Here is a 17,113-nt window from a genome sequence, read left to right as displayed (position 1 = left end):
GCATTTTGTTCCTTCTCGTCATTTTGTGTAGCACTGTCTTCTGACCTTTGTTGTAGATCTTTGCTGTAGTTATAACCTTCACACGTACTGAAGTTCAGGTACAGCTCTATAAAGTTTGGACTTATCCAGCTGCGTCTGGCTTGGGTCTGGCTGCTGTGCTCAGCTCCTTCCTGCTGCTGTCCTTGAGGGTGAACTTGTGTTGCCCCTGTGGCAAGATGTTCTGCCCCTGGACTAGCTGGGTGGATCTATCCTCTACACTCTCTGCAGGGATTGCAGCTGCAGAGTTACACCCCAGGCCTGTATGGCAGGCCTGAGCTGTGCCTGGAGGGGGCAAAGTGAAGTAGGGGGAAGAGTAAGTTCTCCCACACACTCAGGGGACCTGGGCTAGGTCTGGGTCTGGGGGTTCCCCGAACACGGGAGAAATTCCTACTTGGCAGGCGGGGTGGGGGAGGTCTGCGGAGTGGTGGGGGCTGTCCCAAGGGAGTGGAAGAGGTTTCTGGCCCATGCTGCCCCTGGGCTGGGACTGGTCCCTCCGGCACAGGGTAGCAGGAAGCTGTCCCACACACTTGGGTCCTGGGCTAGGGCTCGGTCTTGGGGTTCCCAGAACACAGCAGAAATTCCTACTGGGCAGGCGGGGTGGGGGAGGTCTGCGGAGTGGTGGGGGGCATCTAAACGGGGTGGGAGAGGGTCCGGCACAGGGTATCACGAAGCTCTCCCACACAATCAAGGGACCTGGGCTAGGACTGGGTCTTTCATTAAGGTATTTTTAAAAGTTTAAAAATAAATTATGAGTTTATTAATGATGATGGAAGGAATTGCACTGAAACAGTATCTAGAGGCAATACATTTTCTGTATTGCAAGTAATTTTTACTTAAACTCTAGCTAGGTGTGGTGGTCCCTGCCTATAATCCCAGCACTTGGGAGGCTGAGCAGGACGATCATATGATTTTGGGACCAGCCTGGGCTACATAGTGAGTTCAGAGCCAACCTGAACTATACGGTAAGACCCTGGCTCAAAAAAGTAAAAAAACTAACCACATAGTTGATACTTTGCTTGTATTATTATGATACCTTCTGTGCTAAAACACTTATTTTTTAATGTTTTTTTGCTTTAGGAATGTTACGTTCATAATTTACTAAGGATAAGTGTGTATTTTCCAACCTTAAGGCATGAAATTCTAGAACTTGTTATTGAAAAGCTCCTCAAGTTGGATGTAAGTACTGAATAATCATATTTTTTCTTCCTGATTTTTCACTTTGAATGCGCAAAACTTGTTATAAACACAGTTGGTGAAACAATAGCAGTAACAGTGCCGAAGAATCCAGTTTCACTATTCATTTAACATTTCTTGAACTCTGTGCTGCGAGCTTCCAAGTGCACACAATGAAGAAGTAGACACTGTTTAAAGAGGCCTGCAGTAAGTTGTGAGGAAGGTATGAAAGGGAATGGTGGATTTTAGTGACGTTGTGGAGGAAAGGTGAACTGGTCCTTAACAATGAGTTGGAAGTGGAGAAGCAGAGGGAAAGGAAAAGATATCTTACAGTTACTTGTGGACTAGATTCTTGGTGTTTCCATTAACAGCAAATAGAAACACGAGGAGGTTGGAAGATACATGTTCTTTTCTAGGAAGTTGAGTTGCTAATAGAGATAGTTGAAGACTATTCACCAGATGGTTATGGCTGCAGGTGAGGAACCAAGAACAGACCTACAGAACCATATAGGTTAGGATGGGAGGGGAAGGGTGGTCAGAAGATGGAGGAAAGCGAGTGTGAAAGCAAGGAGACAACAGTGGTCAGTGCAGCCCCATCACATACTGCTGACATTTTGAAGAAGACAGAAAAGCAGAATGCATGGACATGGTAATTAGAAGGTGGTCCCTGGTGCCTTCTGGAAGGCGTTGTCATTAAATTGACAAGAAGGTCTCTTATTTCAGGAAGAGTTAATAGTTGGGAAGTAGGGCTGATAGAGACCTCCTTGAGTACCATCACTAGGGGAAGGGCACGGAGCAGGGGTGAGAGACATGAATCAGAACTAGGAAGACTTAAGTAGGTTTGTGGTCTGGAGAGATGAAAGACTTGATTAAGAAAAGCATTTTCACTGTAGGGAAGCTGGGAGGTAAAAAACAGCAGGGCTGAAAAAAGCTGGAAGTTGGATGCACAGGCACTTTCTTTTGGATTTCTCACAGCTGCCTCTGTAATCTTTATAGTTTTTCTCTGATGTATTTTAAAGGAGCATTTTAAAGTATGCCTACAAAGATCATGTGGAGAGTTTAAAAAGATGTGATTTGAACAGTATGTTAAAGTGAGGTATATGAAGTGTAGAGCATACTTAATCATTCACATTTGGCTTATACATTATAATTTTTTGAAATCTTTTTATTGTTATTTTTTTTAATATATTTATTTGGTACAAGGTCTCTCTGTGCAGCTCAGACTTGTAGTGATCCTCTTGTCTCAGCTTCTCCAGTGCTAGGATTAGAGGCATGTGCCACCATGCCCAGTCTCAGTGGCTGGCGTGGCGCACCCAGAGTTCCATGGCCAGCACGGCATGTGGTACCAGGAATCAAACCCAGCTCCTTGTGCTTGCCAGGCAGGTGCCTAGACCACCAAGCTATCTCCCCAGCCATTTTGTTCATTTGTTTGTTTGTTTGTTTTTTGTGGTACTGGGGATTAAACTCAGGCCCCTGTATTTGCCAGGGAAATGCTTATTGTACTGAGCCATGTACACAGCCCCTGTATTGATTTTATTTAAGTATGAAGTAAAAGAGGCTTCAGCTGTAATATTTAATATTGGATATAATGTATTACTGATACTTAAATTCCTTTTTTTTTAAATAATTGAGAAACAAATAGCAGTGAGACAGTTTCAAAACTAATAACTAGCATAGTTTCAATAATTAATAGATTGCATATTGTTGTCTTTTTTTTTTGGCGGAACCAGGGATTGAACTCAGGCCCTTCCTTGAGCTTGCCAGGGAAGTGCTTATTCCACTGAGCCATCTCCCTGGCCCGCATATTATTGTCTTAGTGGTTATTCATTGTACAAGATGCAGACATGATATCCTGTCCACAAACACTATTCAAACAAATCTCTCTACTGAATTAAGAGAATGCAGATGTATTTCCTATTTTGAATATGCAGATACAAAATGGTCATTCATTATATCTCCCTTTTTTGTTTAGTTTTGTCAGAGAAGGGTATTCCATTGTCATTTAAATATTGTAGGTGCATGAATTCAGCAAAATAATATAGTCCAGTAGTTGATAATAGTAGTTTTCCGTAAGACTGGCAATGTCAGAAGTTGTTGACTTGAGCCTTTTACAGCTCAGCATATTTAATATGGCTTTACTTTTTGTACTTCGTTTTTATACCTTTATGTTGGATGGTTAAGACCAAGATAAAGCAAGATCTATATAATAAATGTAACTTTTGTATCTAATAAGGTCAGTCAGATACCCTCAGAATTTAACCTGAAGCCCTGTACCGCAGTTTGTAGATCCTTTGTCAGTGTCAGCCATGAGTCACGGCCATTGCGTGATCAATTTGCTCTCTGAAAGCCTGAAAGAATGTTTTCTCTCCATGTGACTCTCCTTAGGCACACTCTACATCATCAATCACTTTCCTCTGTGGCCCCATAATCTCCCTGATCAGAAAATTTGGGACACAACTGAGTTACAGGATGATATTAAATTCCTTGATGATGCAAATATTTTTTGTACTATAATTCTGCAATATAAGGTAGAAGTGTGACCTGTGTGTGGCATATGAATTCCGGCCTTTGAATAGTTATATTTTAAATGCCTTTATTACTTATTTTTTTGATGATGGTGATGATGATGATGGTGATGATGGTGATGATGGTGATGTTTTTATGTTATAGGTGAGTGCATCCAGGCAGGATATTGAAGATGCTGAGGAAACAGCAGCTCAAGCTTGTGGCGGGACAGATTCCATGGAAGGATTGTTTAATATGGTTAGAATTTTTGATAAAGCAGATATGTGTCTGTGAAGTTCATCATTTTAGAGTATGGAAATAAGTACCTAGGGGCTTCTTTATCAAGGCTTTAGGTTAAAACAGTTAAATAGTTTAGCAAGTCTGAAAATGATTCCTTACATGAATATGTTGCTAACTACCTGGTACAATTAGTTTATATCCAGGGCTTTGTATTAGGGTTTAATGAAATTTGCATCATTTTCATTCTTTTTTGGGGCAGGTGATTTTGGTTTCTTGGAACTTGTCATGTGTGGTTTAGGCTGGTCTTAAACTCACTATGTAGCCCAGGCTGGCCTAAAACTTGCTGTAATCCTCTTTCTTCAGCCTCCTAAATGCTGAGATTACAGGCATGTACCACTATGCCTGGTCAATTTTCAGTCATATAATTTTTTCAGTGTTTGTGCTGGAGCAAGTGGTAAATAGAAAACCACAGTAGTTCAGCTTTTGTTTTGCCAGTTGGATACCTTAAGGCAGTACTTTTCCATCCTGGGTGTTAGCTGAGCGCTGATGGGTTCAGTTGATGGAGAACCTAAGTCTTTCAGGTGTTCTGTGGGACAGTGTCAGGAAGTAGCAAAGGGCAAGGGAATGAGTTAGGTCTCACTTGGTGAAAAGCAGTAGTTCTGATCCTCCAAATTGCTCTGGAACATAAATTGCACTTAAGATTTTGGTCCTAGCTTAAAACCAGGAAGATAGGCTCACCTGACCCCTTCTCAGTCAGTCAGGACAGTCTTGGCTTCTTTTCTGCTTGGCAAGGAGGAAACTTGCTGGTTTTTGGCAACCAACACTCCCAGCAACCTCCAGATTGACAACCTGACCTGGAAAAGGGAACCCAGCACCAAGAGTGCCCACTATCAACACTGGAACCAGGGACAAGGAAACATTGATGTTCGCATGATCAGTTTTGAGGTCTTTCAAATAAAAATACAGACTATGGCTTTAGTTCAGGGGTAGAACAGAGGCTTATCCTGTGCTGCAAGGTCCTGGGTTCAATCCCATAAATGACAAAAATCAAGAGAATCAAGCTATTGCCCTGAATTTGCTTTGTTTTAAACTTTGTGGTTCTGGTTTATATCCCTGAATGAAAGACTCTGCCTAGGAATGTATCTATGTATTCTCTCCCTTTTCCTGTAGTGGGAATAATGGCTTGTGAGAATTTTCCCACTAAATCACTTTTTTCCCCCTATTTAGTTCAGGCTGGCCTTGAGCTCTCTTTGTAGCCCAGTCCGGTCTCAAGCTCACAATGATCCTCCTGCCTCAGCCTCCTAAGTGCTAGGATTACAGGTGTGCACCACCAGGCCCAGTTTTTTCAATGAATTTTTAAATGTCAGTTTTTACTTATTCCAAGGATGAAGATGAAGAAGCTGAACGTGAAACAAAGGATAGTCCTGAGTGGCTTGGTCAGATGGTCCATCCTGTAGCCGAACGCCTGGACATCCTGCTGTCCTTGCTTTTGTCCTACATCAAGGATGTCTGCTATGTGGATGGTAACAACCTATGATCATCTCAATAGCTCATGTGGGCTCTGCTGGGTGGGCATCTTCTGTGTGTGATCTCTAGTACTAATAAAAATATAGTATGAGAGAAAAAAGTGTTTAGCAAGATCAGCTCACCTGTTTCACATGAAAATGGTGGGGCTGGAATTAAGATCTAATTATATTCATTGGCAAAGTCCCTTCGTCTTTTTCTTTTTTGGTCTTTTTCAGACAGAGTCTCCCTATACAGCTCAGGCTGGCCTTGAACTCACTTTGTTGCCCAGGCTGATCTTGAACTCTCAGTGATCCTCCTACCTCAGCCTCCCAAGTGCTGGGATTGCAAGCGTGCACGAACATGCCTGACTTTATCTTTTTGTTATAGTACTAAGAGGTTATAGAGTTTGTTCAGTTTGAGGCAGAGACCAAAATCATACTTATATTGCTGAAATGTGTATTTAGAAGTAGACATTGCATTTTGGTCCTTGATATAAAATTTAATTTAGAGGATTTCTATTGGTAACATTGTTATGCTGGGACTTGGGTTGGCAAATGGATCCTAGTGCACCTCTTGCCCTCATAAAAGTGTACAAAATTTTTGTCCATGTACTTTGCTAAAATTTAATAATGAGGCTAATTATTTGGCCTAACTAGATGAATCTAATTGACCTTACTACTCATTGTAATGGTTTTGTTATTTAAAAAATAAGACATTGATGAGAGAAAATTTGGAAAATATAAAAAAAAAATAAGGACAATTTATGTGACCATTAATAAGACATTGATGAGAGAAAATTTGGAAAATATAAAAAAAAATAAGGATAATTTATGTGACTATTAATAAGACATTGATGAGAGAAAATTTGGAAAATATAAAAAAAAAATAAGGACAATTTATGTGACCATATTCCTACTAGTCAAAGAATCAGCCTTGATGTTTTGAGACAGTCTTGCTGGTAATTTTAGTTGAAAATTTCCAGTCAGCATTTTGTTTTATTGTAGCCTAGTGGGTAACACCATGTATCTTAATAGTACTGTATTTTTTTAAAAAAAAATCACAAATGAAACTAGCTTGAAAATAACTATTGATAGAACTGACATGCCAAATTCTTTTCTGTAGGTAAGATTGATAACAACAAAACAAAAGAGTTATATCGCGATTTGATAGCTGTCTTTGACAAACTCCTGTTGCCCACCCATGCCTCCTGCCATGTACAGTTTTTTATGTTTTATCTCTGTAGCTTCAAATTGGTAAGTAAATGGTTATTATCTTATTCTTGCCCACAATTATTCACCTAAAAACTAGGTGGGAGGGAGAACATGAGAATTTCTTTCATTTGAGTTTGTTTTCTTAGTATCCTTAATACAATGATATTCCGTCTTCACCATACTGATAGCTGTTTGTCATTGTAGCTTAGAGATGTTATCCCCTTGGTCACCTGGGTGTTCTTTGTTTCAGACTTTAGCAAGATGGTACATGCCTGTAATACCAGCACATAAGAGGCTGAAGGAGGATTGCTGGGAATTCAGGGCTAGTCTGGACTACATAGTGAGACACATCAAAAAGGAAAAGGAAAGATAGATAAATAAATAAATAAAATATATACAGAGAATATTTAACTGTTCCCTTTGTTCTCTTGGTGGGGGAGGAAAATGCAAATAGATCATACCTTTTCTTTACAACAATTTGATAGCTGCTTTGAGCAGTCAGGTCAAGGGTAGGAAAGTTAAATTCAATCTATCCAAAGCTGAGGTTGCTAGCTTTAGAAAAGAGCTAACTATTTGAGAGAAGTTAAGAGATGGCAGCCTTAGCCAGGCGTGGTGATGCGCACATAAAATCCCAGCACTCAGATCATTGCAAGTTTGAGGCCAGCCTGGGTTGCAAAGTGAGATCAAGGCCAGCTTGAACTGCATAATGAGACCCTGTCTCAAAAAGACCAAAAAAAAAAGAGAGAGAGAGAGATGGCAGATACTTGCTTGTTTTGTTTGTTTATGTGGTCGAGGGTCTTGCTATGCAGTTCAGACTCATAGTGATCTTCCTGTCTCAGCCTCCCCAGCACTGAGATTACAGGCATGCACCACCACAGTCAGTGCCAGTGATCAAACTTGGGTCCTTGCATTTGCCAGGCCAACACTTAGACCACCAAGTCATCTCTCTAGCCCAAGCTTTGTATTTTAATTCATATTTCTGTGTACAGTACTCCCTCTATTTTGTTTCGACTTTTGTGGACTCAGTGTTTCGCAGGTTTTCAAAAATATTAATTTAAATTATTTGTCACGGATTTTTCACTATATCACAGGATCTTACAGTACTGTACAGTATTCATATGTTGCTAAAATTACATAGGTCTACAAGTTTAGAAAATGGTTAACATTAGAAATGTTTTTAAAAGTGTGGGAAAGGTTTATAACTATGCTGATTTTCACTTATCGCAGGGGTATTTGGAACATAATCTGCGATAAGTAAAAGACCACTGTATAGTTAAATTCATTGTGTGCAAAGACAGGGAGGATACCTTGCCATTTGAGAAGGTACTATACTTGCTGCATTCTAGGAAGTTTGCTGAATTCTTGCTTCTATTTTGCCTGGAATCACTTGAAGAATTACAAAATGCAGATTCCATATCCCTGTCTTAGATCTATTGAAGCTGCATCTTTAGGATTAAGTTTATATGTCTGTCGAGGCAGTCTTGCTATTTTGCTCAACCTGGACATAAACTCCTGTACGCAGGTCACCCTCAGCCTCCCCAGTAGCTGGCACAAGTGCACGGCAATATGCCCAGCGCTTGGCATTGATCTGGATGCTCAATTAGGGTTAGGGTCCCCTGGACCAAATGACCTGAGATGCCTTAGTATTAGTTTAGGATGTTTTAAGAATTATGGTCACTCTATTCATTATTTAGTAGCATAACTGAGATACTATAACTTACATACCACTTTGGAAAAGCAGAAAATCTTGCAATTCTGACAGCCACAGTAGTGTAAGCATTAATAAGAGATCAGGCCAACACATTCTCTTTTTTGTTGGGGAGGACAGAATGGGAATTGAACTCAGGGCCTCGAGTTTGCCAGGCAGGTACTATGCCACTAAGCTACATTTCCAGCCCCACATTCTCTTTACAGGGATTTGCAGAAGCATTTTTGGAACATCTCTGGAAAAAATTACAGGATCCAAATAATCCTGCCATTATCAGGCAAGCTGCTGGAAATTATATTGGGAGCTTTTTGGCAAGAGCTAAATTTGTTCCTCTTATGTAAGTAATTTTCCAAGTACTTGTTAATTGCTTTATTGAGATGATAGCATTGTATCAGGTCAAAGAAATATCTTTGGGGAGGCTATTTTTAAAGTGAAAAGATCTGTCACTCTCACTATAAGACATTTCAATTTTCAGTAAATATTTTCAGAAAGTTTCTCCTGTTTTAGATGGATATTCTTAGGCAAAGCTTTTGTTAGCTGTTCTGTGTGGTTTCACTTGAATCTGAAATACATTTGTCTTGATGGATAGGACATAGCATTATATACTACTTTGATTTTATAGGGTTTTTTGTTTGCTTTCCAGATAACTGTATCTGTTAGCGTTGAAGAACAGCTCTTTTAAAAGTAACAGGAATGGATGAGGTTGTAGCCCAGTGACAGAGCACGTGCTTAGCATGTGTAAGACCAACCCCTAGGATCAAACCCTAGCAAAAAATCCAAAGCCAGTTCCTTTAGGTGATCTGTGAAGATCACTTCAGGCAAAGATACTGTTAAAAACTCTTTTTGAACAACTAAACCTATCTGGTTTAAATTGTTGACCATAGGACTATATCAGAATACCATGTAGAATATTGAAGTCTATCAGATTCTGTTTTATTTGTGAGATGTTAGTTCTTTTATCATATCCTCAGCGCTAAGGAACCCATCCAAGAAGCCCTTTAGAACTAATTAGGAGAAACTGTCCTCCAACCCTTGGGATGTCCTTAGATGTCTAGAAACCTGTTGTTTCTAGAAGGTGGGTGCTGCTTCAGCCTATGTAATTGAAAGGTTGGTCTTCCACATTCATCTTCCTTCCCTTTCCTCTGCTTCTCTCTACCTGTGGGGTTTTGTTTGGTTTGGTTTGGGGTTTTTTGTGTGTCTCTTTGTCACTCTAGTTTTCTCATGAACAAGTAAAATTGACTTGAGCTTTTTCTTCTTTCCAGTACTGTAAAATCATGCCTCGATCTTTTGGTGAACTGGCTGCACATATACCTTAATAACCAGGATTCAGGAGCAAAGGCTTTTTGTGATGTTGCTCTCCATGGACCATTTTATTCAGCCTGCCAAGCTGTGTTCTACACCTTTGTTTTTAGACACAAGCAGCTTTTAGATGGAAACCTTAAAGAAGGTCAGTAAGAAGGACTTGTGGCCTCACACTGGATTTTCTTGGTGTACTTGTTCTTTGCTTTTTTTGAAATTTCAATGGAAACTGGATTCAGGAAACTGCATTTGCAGACACACTTCTCAAATAATTTTAAGCAGTTCACAGATTCCTAGAAGCTTTTTCAAGCCTCCTCTTTAACTGTGGCTTGGTTGGAGGTAGAGAACTCCTATTTCAGAGAGTGAAAGTGAAGCCATCTTTTGCAGTGAGGCTGAGTTCTTGTGCTATGTTGGTGCCCTGTACAACACTTCCAGTACATTCCCTCCTTATTCTGGGAACCCACAGAAGGACTGTGCTTAAGGTCATGTAGTTATTGCCAGGATTATAGCCTGAAACCACACTAGGCTGTTCATAAAGCTTATCATAGAGTTATGTTCCTCTGCCTGAAGTATGGAGTTCACATTTGCAGTTTTGCTGACTTTTGAAGTCATTTGTAACAGATCTACCAGACAAAGCATAGTAGTGCATTTTTCAGATGAAGAGAGTCCAAAGAACAGTTAATTAAAAGGTTGGGTTGTTAATATTTTCATGAAAGATCAGATTACAGCTGTTTCCTCTGAGCTGAGGTTTCTCAGCCTTGACACTTGACATCTTGGGCCAAATAATCCTGCATTGTGGTGAGCTATCTTGGGTGTTGTTTAGCAGTATCCCTGTCTTAGTTACTTTTACTCCTTGCTGGGATAAAATATCTAACACCCAAAATTAAGGAAAGAAAGGTTTATTTATCTCAGTTTATGGAGGTTTCAGTCTGTACTCAGCTGACTCCCAGGCAGAGTGACACATGGCAGAGCACAGCAGTTCATGGCAGCAGAAAACATCAAACAGCAAAGGGAAGGGCAGCAGCTGCAGCCTCTAACCAGCCTCTCTCCCCTCCTTACGTTATAAATAAAATACCCTGGGGCTGGGGGTGTAGAACTCAGTGTCCATGTTCTTCTCTTCCATAGGATGAGGATGTTTACAAACTTAAGAATCCTGGCTCTGTTGCGTCCCATAATTATAAATTCTAAACTTCTTAAGTTGATACAGTATCAACCAGTACAGTCCCTCACATCCACCTACCATTTGCCCTCATGCACTTTAAACTGTGACAACTAAAAAACCCATCTCCGGACACTGCCACCTATCCTCTGGTGATAGTCTCCTGGGAGTGAGAACCAGAGCTCTACTGAAATGTGTGTGTGTGCTATCACATATTTACTTACACTCTGCATGCTAAAAAGATGTGAGCATTAAAGTTGTATGAACTAGTAGAAAGATGAGGCTTTACAAAGTAAGGTAATTCACTTTTCCTTTTAAATGCCCAGGTTTTTTTTGTCTTTTTTTTAATGTGTTTAGTACAGGCTCATTACGGAGATCAGACTCATAATGATTGTCCTGTTTTCAGCCTCCCAAGTGCTAGGATTACAGGCATGCGTCACCACGCCCAGTCTCAGTCACTATCTCAGCATACCCCAGGAGTGGGGCCCACACGGCAAGCCAAGGATCTAAACCCTGGCCCCTGCATCTGCCTAAGCAGGCGCTTGAATCTCCTGAGCCATCTGGCTGGCCCTACACTTTTTTTTAATGCATGATAATATGTGCTTTCAAAGATATCTTAGACTTTTCTATTGTATTTGTACTTATAATTTGTTTTTCTTTGAATTGAAGGTTTGAGGTATCTTCAGAGTCTAAATTTTCAACGTATAGTGATGAGCCAGCTAAACCCTCTAAAGATTTGCCTGCCATCAGTGGTTAACTTCTTTGCCACTATCACAAAGTAAGTTATTTATAATTTCTTTTATGAATGTTATTTAAAATTAAATGTATGAGTCTAACAAACTGCTTTAGTAAGGTACTCAAATACATATTTGTGTTTGTCTTGCAAAATTCCATCACTTTTTTTAAGAGTTCTTTTATTTATTTTTTGGCAGAACCGGGGACTGAACTGAGGCCCTTGTGCTTGCCAGGCAAGCACTTATTCTACTGACCCATCTCCCCGGCCCCTTCCATCACTTTTTTTGAGAATTAATAATAGAACATTAAAAGTCAGGCGTAGTGGTACACGCTTGTAGTCCTTACACTCAGGAGACTGAGATAGGAGGATTACCTCATGTTCAAAGCCAGCCTAGGCTACATCGTGAGTTTGAAGCCAGTTTGAACTATGTAGTGAAACTCAGTCTCAAAAAACCAAAAATTGAAAAGAAAAAAAACACTACTAACCCAACTCTTACAGAAAAAATTACACTGCAGCTATTATTCTTATACTCTGATGTCAGTAGAAAGTGTTGCAGGGGATAGTTTGACAAAAGCATAGCCAACTTACCTAAAACAAATAGTAAGCTAAGAACATGTAAACTGAAAGTTAACAGATTGACACTTGTAATAGCAATAAAAGTGAACTGATCATGATGTAAGTATTCACCAATAGGAGATCAGAAAAGAGCTATCTAATCTCAGGCTGAGTAGCTACAGCTAATACATAGCCTTTATTGTTTCAGGCACCATCTAAGCACTTCACGGATAGGTCATTTAATATTCGTACAGCCTTGTGATTACCTTATTTACCCCATTTGTGAGTGGAGAGACAGGCACAGAGAAATTAAATTCCTTGTCTAATGTCAGATAGCTGGACGGCAGAGCTGACATGTAAATGCAGGCGCTAGAGCTGGCGTGTGGCTCAGTGGGAAAGCACTTACCTAGTGTGCATGAAGACCTAGGCTCAGTCTCCAGCAGTAAAAGTTTAAAAAAAACATGCTCTGCGTCTGGTTCTTGTGTTAGTACTCACTAAGTTATTCTGCTTCAAAGAGACAATGACTTACTAGATTTTGGGCATTTAAGTATGATATTCAGACAGGATCTTAGCGTAAAATCATCAACGGTTAAGATTGTTCTTTTTTTATACCTTGTCCTTACTCAGCTTCCTACTTTCACTCAGAGAATGAGACTTCAATTATTTGTTAGGTATCTGTCTAGTTCAAAGGCATCCTTTCTCCTGAGATCTCAAAATGACCTTATGGCTAAAGGTTGTAGCTCAGTGATAGGGTGTCTGCTTGGCATGTGTGGCACCCTAGGTTTGATTATGTTTGATCCTCAGCACTGCCAAAAGAAAAAGTAAAGGGATTAGAAAAGGAACCAAAAAGCAGTAGCATTGAGTGGGTAAAAGATTCATGCACATTGATAAAGACAGGAAGCAGCTGGAACGGTATAGATTGATGATGTAAAGCAGAAGTAAGCAGCCCCTAGAATAACCTCAGCACGAGGCCGAGGACAGCATCTGATGACCCAGCCAGTCAGAGGCTCAACATTTGGGGTCGACATCTGCAGCTGAGCCAAAAAAAAAGGTGGCAGTGAAGTAAATGTCAGCATCTGGGAATTCATATGTCTGCAGTCATTACTTTTGCTTTCTGATGGCTCAGAGCTACAGCTATGTTAACACATAAGGCTTCATTTTTATTTCAGCTATTGTGGTCTTTGTTTTTTAGGGAGCACTGTTTGTTTATATCAGGCTTTTTTTGAGATTTAGGCTGTGTTTTTCAGGATTGGAAACAACAGCTTGGGGACATTCTTGGCTATGTCCCAGTGTGCAAGGTCATATTCCTTGTCACATACTCAGAAGTACAGTAGCTGGGGGCTGTAGGATATTCAGGGCTTTGTTTGCACCAGATGGGTGGTTTTGCTGATTTACATTTCCACCAGGAAAGAAGAGATTGCCATCTTTGGTTATCAGAACAGAAATACAAAGATGTTGCTTAAAGTGTCAGTAATGACCTAAGGACCCAGGGGTAAATTCCTGGTTACTGTGAGAGTGAAAGGTTTTTTTCAGCAATAGCCAGGGTCCAATAACTACTATTCCCCCTCAGTAGCTGCCAAATCCCCTTTTCACCAATGCCCCAGTGCTTTTGCACACAGAAATAAACCACCTATCTGTGTAAACTTAAGAATTTTGCTTTGTAGACATAATAACTTTTCATAGTACCTATTAATCTAAGCCCACTTTCATATTCCAAGTGGTGATAGCTATGTTTTCTTTCGTAGCAAGCTTGTGATAGGTCTGGGAAACTGCTACACAACCCTAAAAGTGTTGTTTTTCCTTATACTTAACTGTTCAGCAGTAGTGCTGTGGTCATTACAGTTGTCACATGTGTTACATCCATGCAAGAATAATTCCAGCTTGTTAATTGTCTCTATCTGTGTTGGTTTTGGTGCTCCACAGTAAGTACCAGCTAGTCTTCTGCTACACTATCATTGAGAGGAACAATCGGCAGATGCTACCAGTTATTAGAAATACAGCTGGAGGAGACTCAGTGCAGACCTGCACAAACCCACTTGACACTTTCTTCCCCTTTGATCCTTGTGTGCTTAAGAGGTAGGTCATTCCAAGCACTGGACATTGACAGTGGTGAGCTTGATTGCAATAGGTACTTACTTTTGCTAAATTTGAGATTTAACCTATCTTACCCCCAGAACACTCCCCTGCCAAGAGTGTTTGAACACACTCATCATTCTTGGCAATGTATTTTTTTTCCTGTTAAACTTTTTAAAATATATTCAGGCATGGTGGCACATGGGAGATTCCCAGCACTTGGGAGATTGAGGTGGGAGGATTGCTTTAAGTTCAAGGCCAGCCTGAACTGCATAGTGAGGCTTTGTCTCAAAAACTAAAATAATTAAACTAAATAAATAAAATAAAATTTATACATGCACTTTAATCACTCCTTGTAGTTTCCATTTGAAATCTTATTTGTAGGGGTGAATAAAGATAATGAAAAAAGAGCCACATCAGTTACAGTATTTACATAGAATATTTTAAATATTATCTGAGCTGTAGCCTTCTTGGTTTTAGAAAATGGATCTTGTGAGAAAAAAGTATAACATGTGACTTTTGGTGAAATAGTGAACTTGACTTTCAAATGTGATCCCTGCTGACAGGTCAAAGAAATTCATTGATCCTATTTATCAAACATGGGAAGACATTAGTGCTGAAGAGCTTCAGGAATTTAAGAAACCCATTAAAAAGGTAAAATTAAAATGTAGCACACTTTCTCTAAAATCTTGTGGGTATGGGCCACAGTCATACAGTAAATAGAAATATTACACTTTATTAATACCGTATTATGTTCATTTTGCCTTTGCAAAAGTGCAGACTTGAGTTATGTTCTTGTTGCTGTTTTGGTGCTAGGATGGAGGCCAGGGCCTTGTGCATTGTGGAAAGTGCTCTACCCTTGAGTTCCCTGCCCCATCTTCTTCCTATGCTTAATAAGTAATTTTTGGAAAGCTTAGTTACTTTTTCATTTATATTTTGCAGTTTGGGGATCATTCATTCACTCACAGTCTTTTTAGATACAAGAGCTAGAACATTGAGCAAGAATACCATGCTATGTTATCTACCCTCATTGAGGTTAATAATAGTGAATGAGCAATCATTTGGGTTATTTGTAATAATGAGCTAAATATCAAAAAGACTTAATTTTGAAATGAAGATATTTTATCTATTTATAGAAATAGCACATTCCTGCCCAAGCATGGTGGCACATTCCTGTAATCCTAGCACTCGGGAGCCTGAGGCAGAAGGATTGCCACAAGTTCTAGGCCAGCCTGAACTACATAGTGAGACTCTGTCTCAAAAAAAAAAAAAAAAAAAAAAACTAGCACATTCTTATCAATAGGGTATTTTGGTTTTGAGATAAGGTGTTATTGTCTATGCTGATGTTAATCTCCTGGGCTCAAGTGATCTCTTGCCTCAGCTTCCCTGGTAGCTGGGATTACAAGTGCACACCACTGTGCTGAACAGGAAAGAAATTCTTGAATGCTTTCAAACCATTATTTGTGATTTTATTGATAATCTGGATTTTTTTATCCTAGGACATAGTAGAAGATGAAGATGATGACTTTTTAAAAGGTGAAGTGTCTCAAAATGATTCTGTGATTGGGATTACACCAAGCTCCTTTGATGCTCATTTCCAAAGTCCTTCCAGTAGTCTGGGCTCCCCACCTATGGTATACACACCAGTCCAGTCCCCTCTGATCTCAAGAATTGGTGATTGAGGTACATTGCTCCTCCCAGGGTTGGCCTTCATTATCCAGGTTCGTACTGCTTAGGACTGTAGTATATATGCAGGCATTGTACATTCTACTTAGACTTCACCCATGTATTTTTGTTGTTGTCTTTTGCCTCCCTTATAGACAAAAAGAAAAGACTATCATGTGCAATATTTTACAGAAGGGTTAATGGTAAGGACTGCTTGTTAATTTAATTTACTTTATGTTATTGTGTAATTTTTACTATCAGCACTAGCCCATTTTAACACACTTCCTTTTTTTACATAGGTTCTTTTTAGAGCCATAGTCACAAAGCTTTCTTTGTCTGATTTCAGTGAAAAATGCTTTATGATAAATCCTCTTTAAAAACTAGAATGTTGCTGGGGATGCTGGCGCATACCTATATTCCAAACATTCTGGATGTTCAGACAGGAGGATCAAGAGTTCAAGGCCAAACGTGACCTACACAATGAGGCCCTGTCTCAAACAACAACAATGCTAGAAACAATGCTAAAAAACTAGAATACTTATTTTGGCTATAATGCTTACTTCCTGCTGTAATTGTATTTGTATGTTGGGACTTTACTGAATTCAGAGAAGATGGAAGGAAAGTGGGCGGTGCCAGTGCCAGGCCAAGAGGCCACACTTGAGCTGGTGTTGGTGAACTTCTCCAAGGACTTCAGAGGGCCGTAGAAGACAGGGAAGGAGGGACAGTGTATGGAAGCAGGGTCAGACAAATGATGTAAAAGGATGTTTGAAAGAAAAGTAGAGGTCCAGGTAAAAGTAATTCAGGTTGAGAAAGGAGGTTTGGGCTTTTGTAAAACACAAGACAGTGTTTGACTCCCAAGATTCTGTTAGAACAAACCTGCTCATTTACTCGTTACATTTGGTTTTGATGAGTATCATTTGATTTTTTTAAAAATGTTTTTGGTTATTTGGTGGAATGGTTTGCTATCAGCAATACGGCTGATTCCATCTAATGGCTGTGCATATATCATTGATGGAGCTTTAATGAAATCCTAGAGCAAGTCTCCGTGTTTTTATAACACTCGTAAAAAGGCATCTTTGCTTTGCTTTGAACAACTTTGTGCAAGTGTTTCCAGAGTCTATTTGAATCTTTTCCTTATATATGTATACTTTGTGTATTTGTGAAAAGCATATTTATTATCTGCCTTGTGTATTTATTTAGCCAAACGATATTTCTTTCTTTTTTTTTTTTTTTTTTTTTTTTTT

The 17,113-nt window shown here is 39.6% G+C and overlaps 1 protein-coding gene across 2 annotated transcripts in view; it reads left to right on the top strand.

Annotated features, from left to right (window-relative positions):
• The window catches only part of Rrn3 (RRN3 homolog, RNA polymerase I transcription factor), a 40,842-nt gene extending 24,398 nt beyond the window's left edge, over positions 1-16,444 (top strand). For both annotated transcript variants that reach the window (XM_023704687.1, XM_004644499.2), the window contains exons 9-18: positions 1,117-1,215; positions 3,883-3,975; positions 5,342-5,480; positions 6,586-6,716; positions 8,589-8,719; positions 9,645-9,829; positions 11,510-11,618; positions 14,055-14,207; positions 14,771-14,858; positions 15,704-16,444. In XM_023704687.1, the coding sequence (XP_023560455.1) occupies positions 1,117-1,215; positions 3,883-3,975; positions 5,342-5,480; positions 6,586-6,716; positions 8,589-8,719; positions 9,645-9,829; positions 11,510-11,618; positions 14,055-14,207; positions 14,771-14,858; positions 15,704-15,886 (1,311 nt within the window). In that variant the 3' untranslated portion in view covers positions 15,887-16,444. The remainder of the gene's footprint in view (positions 1-1,116; positions 1,216-3,882; positions 3,976-5,341; positions 5,481-6,585; positions 6,717-8,588; positions 8,720-9,644; positions 9,830-11,509; positions 11,619-14,054; positions 14,208-14,770; positions 14,859-15,703) is intronic.
• The last annotated feature ends 669 nt before the right edge of the window (positions 16,445-17,113 follow it).

This window comes from Octodon degus, unplaced genomic scaffold, assembly GCF_000260255.1.
Source record: "Octodon degus isolate 3935 unplaced genomic scaffold, OctDeg1.0 scaffold00200, whole genome shotgun sequence".
In the NCBI taxonomy this organism is placed as follows: Eukaryota; Metazoa; Chordata; class Mammalia; order Rodentia; family Octodontidae; genus Octodon; species Octodon degus.
The sequence above is the reverse complement of the archived record's forward strand: the minus strand, read 5'-3'. Positions and strand labels throughout refer to the sequence as shown.